General features: G+C 33.5%; 2 protein-coding genes across 2 annotated transcripts in view; one reads left to right on the top strand and one right to left on the bottom strand.

The window, feature by feature from the left end:
* Positions 1–441: 441 nt before the first annotated feature.
* Positions 442–14,108, bottom strand: part of Mp (collagen XV/XVIII-type protein multiplexin) — a 116,724-nt gene continuing 103,057 nt past the window's right edge. The window contains exons 11-27 of the mRNA XM_013316776.1: positions 12,137–12,304; positions 11,746–11,863; positions 11,579–11,662; positions 11,468–11,502; positions 11,123–11,332; positions 10,737–10,880; positions 10,364–10,462; positions 5,472–5,730; positions 4,879–4,956; positions 4,502–4,608; positions 3,951–4,043; positions 3,403–3,549; positions 2,983–3,113; positions 2,646–2,825; positions 2,351–2,494; positions 1,923–2,006; positions 442–1,096 (exon numbers count right to left, since the gene is read on the bottom strand). Coding sequence (XP_013172230.1) covers positions 991–1,096; positions 1,923–2,006; positions 2,351–2,494; positions 2,646–2,825; positions 2,983–3,113; positions 3,403–3,549; positions 3,951–4,043; positions 4,502–4,608; positions 4,879–4,956; positions 5,472–5,730; positions 10,364–10,462; positions 10,737–10,880; positions 11,123–11,332; positions 11,468–11,502; positions 11,579–11,662; positions 11,746–11,863; positions 12,137–12,304 — 2,187 coding nt within the window. The 3' untranslated portion in view covers positions 442–990. The remainder of the gene's footprint in view (positions 1,097–1,922; positions 2,007–2,350; positions 2,495–2,645; positions 2,826–2,982; positions 3,114–3,402; positions 3,550–3,950; positions 4,044–4,501; positions 4,609–4,878; positions 4,957–5,471; positions 5,731–10,363; positions 10,463–10,736; positions 10,881–11,122; positions 11,333–11,467; positions 11,503–11,578; positions 11,663–11,745; positions 11,864–12,136; positions 12,305–14,108) is intronic.
* Positions 7,364–10,710, top strand: Cyp6ab5 (cytochrome P450). The gene is made up of 2 exons (XM_013316774.1): positions 7,364–8,824; positions 10,097–10,710. Exons 1-2 carry the CDS (start codon positions 7,399–7,401, stop codon positions 10,267–10,269), a joined length of 1,599 nt encoding a protein of 532 aa, XP_013172228.1. The 5' UTR covers positions 7,364–7,398; the 3' UTR covers positions 10,270–10,710.

Here is a 14,108-nt window from a genome sequence, read left to right as displayed (position 1 = left end):
AAAAAAAATAAGATAACAATATGATTCATACAAGTGTAGGAATTTCTCTAAAGCGAAATGTAACAGGGTACATATTCAGATAAAGCTAATTTCTATGTAAGAAAAAATGTTATTCAAACTTATTTGATATTGAAGAATATTGCTTTGGTTTTTAACTGCGATGATTTGTTTTATGCATATTGTTGTCCCTATTTTATCATAGGGAATGAGAGAGATGATGTTATATATTACATATGTTCCGCAGTGACGTTCTACTGTTTTAAGGCTGCCTGGATACAAAGATTTTTTGAATAACCTTCGTAGCGTACTAAATTGCTTCATAACTATGCTTCATAAAATTTATACTAATCGCCAAAAATATAATTTCATGTTTATAGCGGTCACTTCGCTATTTTAGCGATTAGGCCGCTCGCACTTATGCCACTTTATGATAAAAAAAAAATAGCGCCCAGCAATTATTAGAATAAATGTTTTAATTGTTTAGTATTTCTCATATTATTTTAGGTTTCTTTGGTGGACAGAACTATAGGTTTTGAAGTTCAGGCTATTAATTTGTCAAATTTTAATTCGACAATATTGTTGCGTCTTATAACTATTTAACACTATATTCTTTTTAAGCCGTTTGCAAGTCCCCTTATTAAGAATATCGTTGCTTTAATACAAGTAGATTTTAAATAAAATAACCAAACTACACCAAACGTAAAAGCAATATTTACAGTCTCAAATTAAATTCTTGGAATCACAAGAAATTCGATCGCATTCTTTAACTAATTACAACCAACTATTATGTATGAATTTTGATAAAAAACATACAAGCATCTACTAACACTTTTTTACTCCAAACTCTGAGTATCGTAATATTAATTTTAATAGGAATCTCAATCGAACACTAAGCAACTCAATTAATCTCATAATTACGTAGCATTTGTTTGATAGCAAACAAATATTTATATTTTTCAGTTAACATTGAATACATGTATGTATTTAGTTTCATATTTCTCTATAGGGTTGAGCAAAAATGTCACTTAATAATTGTTGATACTCCTCCGCATTGTAAAGATAGTCCTCGTCATCAATTAAACTCGTACCGTTGTATCTGAAAAAAAAAATCACTCGTTAAGATTAAATCATTTTTAGAGTTATTCTTAAACAGACCTTTGTAAAGCAGAATCTTAGCAATCACGGTATTATTTTGGATAATTCTTTTTTAATACACCTTAAACCTACGACCCGATAAAGGCTATATATTTAACGCAATTATACTTATTGAGGAAATTAAAAAAAATCATTGCGAAAAAAGGACTAAGATTGCAAGTCAATGGGAAATATGGATGCGTTGGTAATTTAAGTTTTTGCATTTTGATATTTTCAATTGTAAGTTTTACAGAATCTAGACAACAAATTATAGTTTCTATGTTCAATTACAAAAAATAATAAAATCCCAAGCGGAAAATTCCCACGGGAACAGCTAATTTATATATAAACTAGCTGTCACCCGAGACTCCGTCTGCACGGTTTTAGAAAAAAACGTAATTAGCAACCTATCTGATCTTCCAGACCATACTCTACATTTATGCCAAATTTCAGCGAGATCCGTCCAGCCGTTTTATAGATATCTTCAAACATCCATCCAAACATTCGCATTTATAAAATAAGTAAGACTTGTAAGAAGTAAAATAATGAGACTAGATAAATTTTGTTAACTTAAAATAATAGAAATAAAAAAATAATTCACATAATTATCTGTATCTTAAAGTCATTGTTCTACATGAAACAAAATTTAATTTTGTTAGTATTTGATTCGTTTTACTACTTTAATTATAATAAAATAATTACATACTTATTTGCGACATAATTTTGATTCTATTATTATCGTATCTATTACGACAGAGAATTATATTTATATGACAACTATGTATTACCTTCTTGTTGCTCTTTTTCTTCTGTTACTAACGTGGGATGTTGCTTCAATACATAATACTGCGAAATGATTGTTGCACGTGTATCTGCAAAAAAAAATAAATAAATTCAGAAACGAAAAATTTAATCGAAAACTACAATGAAAATATTAAGCATCTTAAAACTACGTAAAACGTTTGTTTAATGGCCAAAAAGCGACGGTTTGGAACACGAAAACCTGTTGTGCTGACCTTACTTAAAGTCGGATTACAGGCACCTATAAGAAATTTAAAATGTAGTGTAATTTTTGCCTTTGTACAAACTTTAGTCAGTACTTGTCTAAGGATACGCTTTCGTGTGAAAGCTGTAAATTTAAAAAATGTAAACAATGATATGAATGTAGATTGTTAATGGACTCAAGCTAAGCATTTGAGATTAATTCCCAACATACCTTTCTTGATTGAGTAGCTTGTGGGAGTAAAGAGAAGCCGCCATTCCTCGCGACTTCGGGTCATTGCTCTGCCATTCGTCGCAGAACGTCTCCATCGCCCGTTCTCCATTCACATATGACCCATGCCATATGAACTTTTGTGGCCTTTTGGTAAAAAACACAGACTCTACATTTATAATAAACATTGTTTTACTAAACCTACTTGAAATTAGCTTTAACTTATCTGCATTTGATCACGTTATATTTAAGATTGCAATGAAGTGCGTAGTTACATATCAAAGCCAGTCCATCTTACCAGTTAGAGTCAGCCATGATGTTCTTATCGTTGAAACTGTATATCCTAGGCGCCCCGGACATGAGACCTCCACTACCATCGAAGATCTCAGCGAATGACTTGAACAACAACTCGCCTCGTGTGTTCACCACGGGCAAATGACGGTCCGAGTAACGCACCGTCGAGTCTAGGTTTTGGATTCTAAAATACACGTTTACATTTTCACTTATTTGAATTAAAGACTCCCTTTCCCATCCTATAGTTATGAGAAAAGAGTGGGAAGGGAATGGACTGAAAATAGGTTTTCAGCATGCACACGCATCAGTTATCATTTATTGACTGATTGAAATAATCTTACCTACTGGTGAGTAGAGCTTTGAATGTACCCTTGAATCCAGCGCGACGAGCCTGTCTGTAGCAGGCATAATCCGCGCGCCGCACGCCGTGCATGTCGCCCGAGAGCGGCTCATTGAGAGCGGCAAGTCGCAACTGTAATTACATTATCAATTCGTCGTCATCACAGACGTCCCACCGAAGGGCTCGAACCTACACACCTTAGTGGTAACAAGGATATAAACCCCCGGAAAGACGAATGAATGACTTACAAAAGTTCAATCGGTCATACTATTCAGGTTAAAGAATGCACAATTAAGCAGACATACGGACCGAGCCGACGGATAGAGTTACATCTCTATAGAGATTTCATTTGAGATGTAAATGTTGTCTTCTTTAGCGGTTCTACGTATGTACTTACGAACAGTTGTCGTATAACACTTACAGTGGGTCCTAGTGATGTCGCAGGCGGGGAATTCTCAACTAAGTTGGTGAGAATAGGCAAGTGGACCAGACTCGCTGCTGGCAACAGATGCGTCGGCGTTGTTGGCGCGGGCGGTGACGGAGCCGATTGTGTCACCAACGAACCGAGCTGGTGTGAAAATCAACAGCTCAATTTTATATGAACCTAGCATAGATTTGTTTTATTCCAACGAATCATTTAGCTAAGCTAACAGGGCAAAACCAAATCAAAGGAGTAAACTCTATTTTCTTCAAAAGATTTCGTTTTCATGTCACTTTAAAATACTTTTCCACTTAATAAATGATAACAATAGTTAAAAGTTTCATTCTAGTTTTCTTAAAAAAAATAATGATAATACTGTTTATGGTTTACTTAAAACTTTATCTATTAAATGTCAGCAAGTCAAGATTATTCAATGATAAATGCCACAGTTTGAATGGGTGAATTGATACGTAGAACATACTCTGGTAGAAAGCATAGGCTTATCGTGTTTAACTTACTATGGGAGAAGCAAGTACTCAAATATTTACCAGAACATATTGCCATCCAGAATTAACTTTAACGAAGAGCGCTTGTTCCTCAGCAACATAAGCCAGTGCACCCACTGGACTTGTTGACGCAAGCTGGAATTTAACATCATATTTAGTATTTTACACTTTACTTATCTATTGACCGAAAATTCCGTACAAAAACTTATTATTATTCCTCTCATTGTCATGAAGCTAACTTCTACTTTCCATCTTTTTATACTAAGAAAAGGAAAGGAGAGGATGGACAGGAAAATATACAATAGTCGAACCTGGATAAACAAGAGACCTTTATACGACCTCTATAGGAAAGAAACTCTGGTGAAAGAGAAACCCCCATAACATAAATAAATATTGCGGTCTCTTGGACTCTCCCTTATCCAGATCCAGCTGTATATATCCTCTTCTCTATTTGTGAAAAGTAGGCTGCAACCTTTTAAGTAATTTCTATGCACAGTATCATTTTAGCATAATCCGGGTGTAATTTGTTTTGCTGCAATATGTTATTCAAATGTTTGGATAATGTAAAAGGTAGAGTTGCATATGAATCTTACTCTCATCATTTCTTCAGTAGTTTGGAATACAGCAGCGCTTGGTACTGTTGGAGCAGGTTTTGGAATACTTTCTTCATGATGACTCCTCGATTCAGTAGTGGCAAAAGCTGATAAAAAACATAATTAAAAAGTTAAATTATGATTAAGAAGATTCTATGTATGTACCAAAAGGATCTTTTCGAAGACTATGTTTGTTTTGCAGCATTTTTAATATGCTCTACCATTTTCCGCTATCAACAACTCCAGTGCAATTATTGTAATTGCTAGAATTGTAAAAGTGATATTGAGTAAACAATCTTACATCTTTGGTACTAAGGTGAAGTACCTATTGGGTATTAGGTACCATAATAAATATCTATGTTTACATTATTACTTACTTCCGCGATCTCTAGATCTGTCTTTGAGATCTTTGAGTTCTCGCAAAGCTTTGAGCTCATCCAAAGGACTCTTTGCGACTATTCCAAGTAGCATGGAAAATAAACATTAGAACATCACCATTTGTTTGCGTTCCCAAAACATTTACATGAAATCTTATGATCCCAGAATTTTAAAAGGTAAAATGAGAAGTGACTTTTTTAAATGTTTTTTGTTTTACCAACAGCTTAACAGCTTCTTCTAATAATGCTGACTTTTATTGATATTGTATTTAAATTAATTAGTTTTTATTATTACTTTGGCCTTTATTATTAATTTTTATTACACGTATTTCCAATAACTTGTTTAATATGCTATGAAACATTAAAGTTTTATTCGTATTTCCAGTCTCTAAAAAGAGCTGCCAATTACTTGTTTTTGTAAACTCTTTTTTTGACAGAATGTAGAAGAAAATACTGCACATTTTACATGCCAGTACTTATTTTTTAAAATAAATTATTTGTTTTTTTCACACAATTATTCAAAATCACAAATTTTTATATTTTTTTTTATAAATGAGTATTTAAAAAAAGATAAATGCGAAACAAGAACATACTTGGTTTTCCATAAAATTTGGTGCTGCCGTGAGTTGGATATTCTTCGTAATAGCTTTGTCCTGGCTCGCCTTTTGGTCCTACGATAGATACGCCTGGAGAACCGGGTGGTCCTGGCGGTCCCGGTGGTCCTGGAGGACCAGGCACGTATTGCACGGCTTCGGACCTCAACCCTGAAGTACCAGGGGGACCCGGTGGTCCTTGATCACCTTTGGTCCCAGGCGTACCTTCTAGACCGCGATCACCTTTCTCGCCTTTAAACTGTAGATAAATTAAAACTATAGATAATTTATAAATTAAAAATATTGGTTAGGCCTCAGCTCAGTCAAGACATACAGTGGTAGACGCCAGTAACATTTATTGCACGAATTGGCCGCTTCGTCCGGTGCTATACCACGATTGACGATGCTTTTAAATTTCAAACTTTAATTTATTTCTTATCAAAAATCTTTCGAAAACTCTATTAAAGTTCATACTTTTTAAAATATTTTATTGTAATCAATCATTAATAGGATAAGTATTCTATAAAAAGTTTTAATTATCCAATTAAATTCGGACGAACTTTTTTGTAGTTAAAAAAAAGAAATGTAAGTAAATTAATTTTGTTAAACCAAATTTAAATTGTTAAAGTAGGAATTGACTATTAATTTATGAAACTAAAACTTTGAAATGTCTGTAAATTATTTTTAACATTCCTACATTAACAATCCTTAAGTGGAAGGGAAAGTCAATATCTTGGTCATTGATCTCTTACGAGTGCATATAACTTGTTCTTAAGGCACGAACCATCAGTTTCTCAGACCAAAACCCCCGTTTAAAATATAATGTTATCTCTGGTTTCTTTTTCAAAGATAATGACAGGAATGACAGGTTATATACATAAATTTAGGTGTCATAAACCCACGATAGTTCGCACATAAAAAAGAACGTCAATTCCAATGTATGTTCAAAACGTTTTTGTCAATTCATTTTCAAGTCGTAAGTAATTTTATCAACAAAATCTATTCACACTTTTAAATGACGTCAATGACACAGACGAAAAAATACTTGTTTAAAATAATAATAAACAACGACGCGACATACGCGAATAATCAGTATAAATTAATATCTTGTATATAAAATTCTCGTGTCACAATTTTCGTTCCCATACTCCTCCGAAACGGCTTGACCGATTCTCATGAAATTTTGTAAGAATATTGAGTAGGTCTATGAATCGGCCAACATCTATTTTTATTCCCGCGCGGACGGAGTCGCGGGCGATAGCTAGTTTACAAAAAAAAATAGTGTACCAAAGTAATTCACGTATCGTCATCATTGGTTTACAATAAAAATATTTGCATTTATGCCAATGTTTATGCTTATTACGTAAGCAGTTATTATTGGTCCAGTAGAGTATTGTCCATCGTTCATTGGTCACCGACAAAACTTTGTTTATTATAATTTAAGGATTCCGTAGAGAATTAAAAAAAACTCTGTCTAAACATATTATAATATAGTATGTTTAAGAAATTGCCTTTATATCTAACATGTGTTCCATTTCGTAGAAATATTATCAATGTATAATAATTAAATATTTTTAAAAATTGTAATGATAACATTCTGCACACATGATTATCGCATTTTTTATTTCTTTTTTTAATGTTTATAAAATTAGATATATATATATATATAGTAAATTTATCTAATTCTACAATCTTAGGAGAGTAAATATGTAATGGGAAGTCTGTAGTTAAATACTTTGTTTTTGAAACATATTTTTTTTACTGAATTAACTAGTAAAGTAGACAATTAACTCTTTATACTTATTTCAATGTATTGAAATCCTTAATAAACTTTATTATAAGGTAATTGTAACAAACAGGTTGTATAAAAATGTAATGAACCCAATAACGTTATAACGATATTATCTTGGTTTATTTTTACCGCGATATGGATAAGGGTTATTCGCACTGCTGCTCCGCTATAGAGCACACGTTAACAAGGTCAGTGTATTTGTTTAAAATGTGGTATTTCGTGTTAGTGTTTGTGATAGTGCTATTTCTATATAGTTTAAGAACATTAAACTATTGGAAGAAGAGAGGTATAAAACATGATCCCCCAATACCATTTTTTGGAAATAATTTTCGACAGTTTTTCCAACAAGCAAGTATGGCCATGCTAGCCACAGAAGCTTACAACAAATATCCAAATGAGAAAGTAGTCGGATTCTTTAGAGGTATGAAACCAGAATTGGTTATAAGAGATCCAGAAATAGCGAAGAGAATTCTCATTACTGACTTCCAACACTTCTACGCCCGAGGCTTTAATCCTCATAAGACCGTTATAGAGCCACTTTTGAAAAATTTATTCTTTGCCGATGGTGACTTGTGGCGTTTAATAAGGCAACGATTTACTCCGGCCTTCAGTACTGCTAAATTGAAAGGTATGTTTCCTATTATTACTGACCGAGCAGAAAAGTTACAAATCATCACAGAGGAAGTGTCCCATTTAGATTCATATGACGTTCGTGAATTAATGGCAAGATATACCACTGATTTTATCGGCGCTTGTGGTTTTGGAATATCCATGGATTCTTTGAGCAATGAAAATTCCGAATTTAGAAGATTAGGTAAAAGAATTTTTCAACGAACTCCTAAAGATGCTGTGCATGCAGCTCTGAAATTATTATTTCCAGAGTTATGCAAAAATCTTCATTTCTTGGACCCTGAACTTGAAAAATCTATGACTTTCTTAGTTCAAACTGTAATGAGAGAAAGAAATTATAAACACTCAGGTAAAAACGATTTTATTGATTTAATGTTAGAACTTAAAGAAAAAGGTACAATAATTGGGGAATCTATTGAGAGTAGAAATAGCGATGGAACTGCAAAAGTAGTAACAATGGAAATGACAGAAATGATAATGATAGCCCAAGTTTTTGTTTTCTTTGGAGCCGGTTTCGAGACATCATCTACAGCATCCAGTTATACGTTACATCAATTAGCTTTCAACCCAGAGTATCAAGTTAAAGTGCAAGAAGAAATTGATGAAGTCTTAAAAAAATACAATAATAAAATTACATACGAAGCAGTAAATGAAATGACCTGTCTAGAAAAGGCTTTTTATGAAGCAATGAGAATGTATCCATCGGTAGCCTATATTGTAAGAATGTGTACATCACCAAAATATACAATTCCTGAAATTGGCGTTACAATAAACGAAGGTGTCAAAGTTATGATTCCAATCCAAGCTATGCATAACGATGAGAAGTACTTCGAAGAACCAGAAAAATTCAACCCCGAAAGGTTTAATTTGGGTAGAAAACAATTTAAGGACGTGTTTTTACCTTTTGGTGAAGGTCCGAGAGCTTGTGTCGGTAAGTGTTGATATCAATTTATTAAGTAATAACCAATAAAGCAATTAAAAAAAACTGGTAATACGAGATAGAATCTAAATTTATAAGTCCATCTCGTCTACGAGCATAAAAAGGATCACGAATCATGTCGGATTCAATAAAAACATTGTACGAAGGTCAATCTTACTCGATCGTTTAACGACATGTAAGATTTGATTGAAGCTGCTGTATAGATTTTAGGAAATTAATTATATTTCATTAATCATTTCAGAAAAAAATAACAACCTGAGATTTAGGATCGTACTCGTATTTATCCGTTATTGACTATTATACTCTATACTGATGTATTTTCCTTCATCCTTTATATATTCATGATCAGATTGATATGCATCTTCTTGAGAATACTAACAGTCTAGTTATTCAGCAAGCATGTTTTGTGAGCAAAATTTAAACAATAAGAACCAAATTCCCATTAAGAAAAATTTTATCGCCTGTAATCTTGTGCTACTGCTATAAGTGTGATCTCTGGTGTACGAAGAATATGAAGGTTCATTTTAGTATGGTAATTGTTGGATTAAAAAAAATTATAAGAAATTTTCATTATAATTTTTATAATCATACTAGCTGTCGCCCCGGAACCTTTAGCGCCGAATTAATAAAAACTTAATAAGTAGCCTTTGTGTTCTTCCAGTCCATTCATCCATTCCTGAGTTATGTACCTTCAAACAAACATCCATCTATGCATCCGTCTAAACATTCATATAGTAGAAGTAAGATGAGTGGCTTTATTCCATTTGAGTCTTATATCAGACAAAAGCCTTAAAAAGTGCAATATATTAAGGGAAGGAAGCAACATGATTACTTAGTCTATATATAGTTGCTAGTCATTACGTGAATCCATTGTCGTATGTTATTGATAGCGGTCGTTTTTATAAATAACGGCTACTCTAATGAAACTGTTTAAAATTCAAAACACTTTGTTTAGTTGTGTTAATGTCTAGGAAATTCGCGCATGTTAGTGTCGTAGCACACAGCGAGGCGTGACATTTAAAAACCTGTTCATGTTTTTAATCATCTGTGTATGTATGTTTATGTCTGTGTACAGATTCTATAGAAACTTCTTGTCACCATAGTGACCTAATAAAGTCGGAAAACTTTAACAGGTTTATATATAATAATAATTTTGAAAATCTTTTTTTGAATAACTAATAATCTACGAATTTTGTTTCTTTCACTCGGATAGTCGTAATTTTTGTTATTTATTAAAAATATATATATTTTTTAATTTTTCAGGTGAAAGACTGGGACAAATGCAGTCTATGGCAGGGCTTGCAGCTGTCTTACAAAAGTTTACCGTGGAACCTGCAAAATGTAGCGTGAGAGATCCAAAGCCAGAGCCCACAGCGATAGTTGCCGAAGGTTTTGTAGGCGGATTGCCTCTTAAAATAAGGAAGAGACAGACATAGAAATCCTGGATATAATACATAATAATATATATGGCATTAGGGTATATTAATAGGATTTTCTGGATATAAGTAAACATGAAATTATTTTACTTGCCATTGATACGTCGAGAATGTTACCTCCAGGGTCCCCTTTTTCTCCCTTGGGCCCGGCAGGTCCCGGTGTACCCGGGGGACCAAGTGTTCCCGGTCGTCCCTAAACATTAATCAAAATCAGACAATGATATAGCATTGTACCTAATTAAAATAGCACAATATTAATTGTGATAGTCTAGCCTTACCTTGACATTCTTATTTGGAAGCGTGAAGTAAAAAAAGCAAAAGTGTGATAAATTGTATAATATTAGTTAATAATAAATTTAAAATATTGGAAGAACAAAATTATAGACTTACGACTTTGCCTATATTGTGATAAGTTTTAAATTAAGATTAAAGTATATTTTGTTTAAATCGTTTATTATTTCACTTACCATCCAGCCAGGCAGGCCTGTTTCTCCCTTTTCGCCTGTCCTTCCAGGGGTCCCCGGAGGGCCTTGGATACCTTGAAGCCCTCGAGGCCCAGGAGGGCCCGGCCTACCCCTTCTCCCGCGAACACCAGGCTCTCCTTTGTCTCCCTACGTACGTTTAATTATTTAACAATAAAATTAAAACACTTATTAACTTATCATCTGACAATTAACTTTTACTCAAAAATATCTAAATACAGGCAATTCTCTAGCCTTGTAATTGATTTATACCTATTTTAAGATATAAAAACTTTTTTATGCACTTAATTATGTATTTTTATGTAGAAAAGCATCAAAAAGTGACAATGTGACAAGATATACCTTTGCATTCTGGTTTCTGGTGTATTTACCTTTATAGTCAAAATATCGGATCCTGACGTTGTGACGCTGACTGGCCCTGGAGGTCCTCTCTCTCCTTTATCTCCCTTCAGACCTGGTACACCTGGAGGACCGGCTACTCCTGGCATCCCTGATGGTCCGATGTCCCCTCTTTCACCAGGTTTTCCATCCTTGCCCGGAAAACCAGGAGTACCGTCGTTGCCTTGAGCTCCTTTTTCACCCTGCCAAAAGTATTTTGCTTTATTTAATTTAGAGGCGTACATGCTAGCAATATTCTTAGTTTTGTTAATTTAATATCATCGTTTATTGTATTATGTTGGTAAGAGAACAAGAAAGTAATATTTTGGTAATTTTACCTTTTCACCTTTTTCCAGTTGCATATCCTGTTGCCCTAAAAGCAAATACGTTCAAAATCATTATGCATTAAAGTTCAAATATTATTAATGAAAAAAATGTTTATACTGTACCAGCGAATAAAAGTTCGCTGCGTCCAGTCAAGCTATCGATTGCTGGTGTGGGTGGGCCAGGCGGGCCAGGTAAACCTCTTTCACCTAAAAAAGGCGTTTAATTTGAAAACTTAAAAAAAAACATGAATCTCAAATGCAAGAATGATTGCTGAAGAAATTTGTTTTACCTTTTTCCCCTTTTTCGGCAGATCTACCATTTGCCCCAGGTAAGCCCGGACGTCCATCGAGACCTGGACTGCCACGTTCACCTTTAGGTCCTCGATCACCTTGAGGACCCGGGTGCCCCTAGAGAAATGCAATATTATACTCTGATAAAGACAAAGGTACAAAAGAGCAGACAAACAACTTCAAGAAGACATAGAGTAAGTAGACGTAATGCAAGATAGAGTAGACAATCCAGCTAAGGATCTCAAGGCTCATTTAGTGCTACTAGGATCCATCTAGAAGAACTCTCTATCTCTCTCTATGTGGAAGAGGAAAATTCAACAAGAGATGTTGGATGATAACATCGTAAGGAACTATAGTATTTTTAAACACCAACAGTCAAAATTAACTTACGCGGTCACCTTTAGCTCCGTTCTGACCCGGTTGACCTCTTTCTCCTTTAGGTCCGGTGAAACCTCTTTCTCCTTGCAACCCCATTGGACCCGGTTGACCGGCATCTCCTTTAGGTCCTGGAGCACCAGGTCGACCGAGTACCCCACCGTATGATCCCATAAGCGATTCCTATAGAAAACAACAAATTCTTTAAAATTGAAATGAATCTTGACATCAAATTTGTCGGTGAAGAAAAATATTTTTCGTTTGTCATCATTGTTGATGTGTTTTGTTACTGTTATCATTACAAAATCGCACAAGGATATAAATAGCTTGGTTACGTCTGGCTGTTATTTTACAGACCTATTATGAGTCATGTGAGTATGTGTCTTGGAATGACTTGTATGAATATTTTAAATTTTTTAAAAAAAAATTTAAAAATTTAATCTAAAAAAACACACAAAATACAACTAATCTACACAAATAAAAATAGCTACTTCAAAATACTGCTATAAGTTACTATAACTTGATACATCATTTGCAACAAAGTATTAGAAAGGTGAGTTCTTTCTTACACGCGCCAATAATTATAGTTCGTATAATGATTATTAATTGTCTATTATCACTATTAGTGATAGTTATAGCGATTAAATGATTGTAAATTAACTCAAAATACTTCTTTATGGAAATAAAAACAATTGCCTTCTAATTAAAAATATAACTTTGTTGTTAAAAACAATTACTATAACAGGATACTGTGTATTGGCTATGTTCAGAATTACAGACTTATTACTAAAGCAAACTTGTTGAACTTTATATAAATAATCGTCAGTTTCCATTGACGAAACACCAAAGTATTAATCTATACTTTTTCTGGAAGTGCTTATGCCTCTATATCTTAACCTTCTAGGTTAAGATTTCTATTTAATTTGTGGAAACCCACAGTAAATTATAAAGGTAAATTACATCGTTATTTACACATAAAAACAATCGGTCGATCCAAAATATGTACGGTAGCGTATTTGAAACACGAGCAACTTCCTTTGATAAAGCTATCAAAAATGATTGCTTTTTTTGAAGGATCTCTGATAATTTGTTATACATCCTACTTAAAGAAGAAATCTCATCAAAGTTAGCAGAAATAAGATAAATTTTAACTCAAAGCAAATTACTTATTACGAGTACGAGGCACTAAATACCAGAAATATTTGTTCTAATCAACTACTACTTTTGATGAAAACCATGCTATCATCGGATTCTATGTCTTACCTTATAGATTTGTCTCGGTTTCCAGTTCGACTGAATAAAATAAAAAGACATAAGATAACTTTAATTAACAGAATACAAATTTAATAAAGGTTAACGCGGACTCGTCCACTCTTTGCCTATCCAGTACTACTCCGAAGAGCACGCGGCTGACGAGGTGACGCCGAGCTATTGAACGCGATTATTTTGATCACAAATAAGGAGATTATAACGTACAGTAAGATCATAGTATTAACCAGGGGTAACATAAATTGCCGCGGTCGAGGAATCTATGGGGTTACGTTCCAAATTTCCAAAATAAGTGTATTTCAGATTGTATAAATATACTCTTTGTTTTGATAAAAGAATGATATATACTTATAGACATTTTTAAAGTAATAAACTACCAGTTGCAAGTCAGTATTTGGTAGACTTTATTACTAACTAATGAAACGGTGGCTTTTAAAAAATAACACCTGCAGATTTCAGAAATAAAGGCAACATAGCAAATAATATTTCTATCATTAAAAGTGTCAAATATTTTTCTATGAATGCGGGTTTGCTTACAATGATTTCACCCGCGAATTTTGGAATCGCAACTAACGGAATAAGGAGACGTTTACGGTAATTAATTTTCCGTATATGTATGCATAAATAAAATTTTTCCCACATTTTATTTTTCATTGTCTTCATAAAAGCAGCGTAACTCAGACAATTTTTAAATCGGATCTTAATATAAGTAATGAAA

Source organism: Papilio xuthus, unplaced genomic scaffold, assembly GCF_000836235.2.
Source record: "Papilio xuthus unplaced genomic scaffold, Pxut_1.1 DF826945.1, whole genome shotgun sequence".
Lineage (NCBI taxonomy): Eukaryota > Metazoa > Arthropoda > Insecta > Lepidoptera > Papilionidae > Papilio > Papilio xuthus.
The sequence above is the reverse complement of the archived record's forward strand: the minus strand, read 5'-3'. Positions and strand labels throughout refer to the sequence as shown.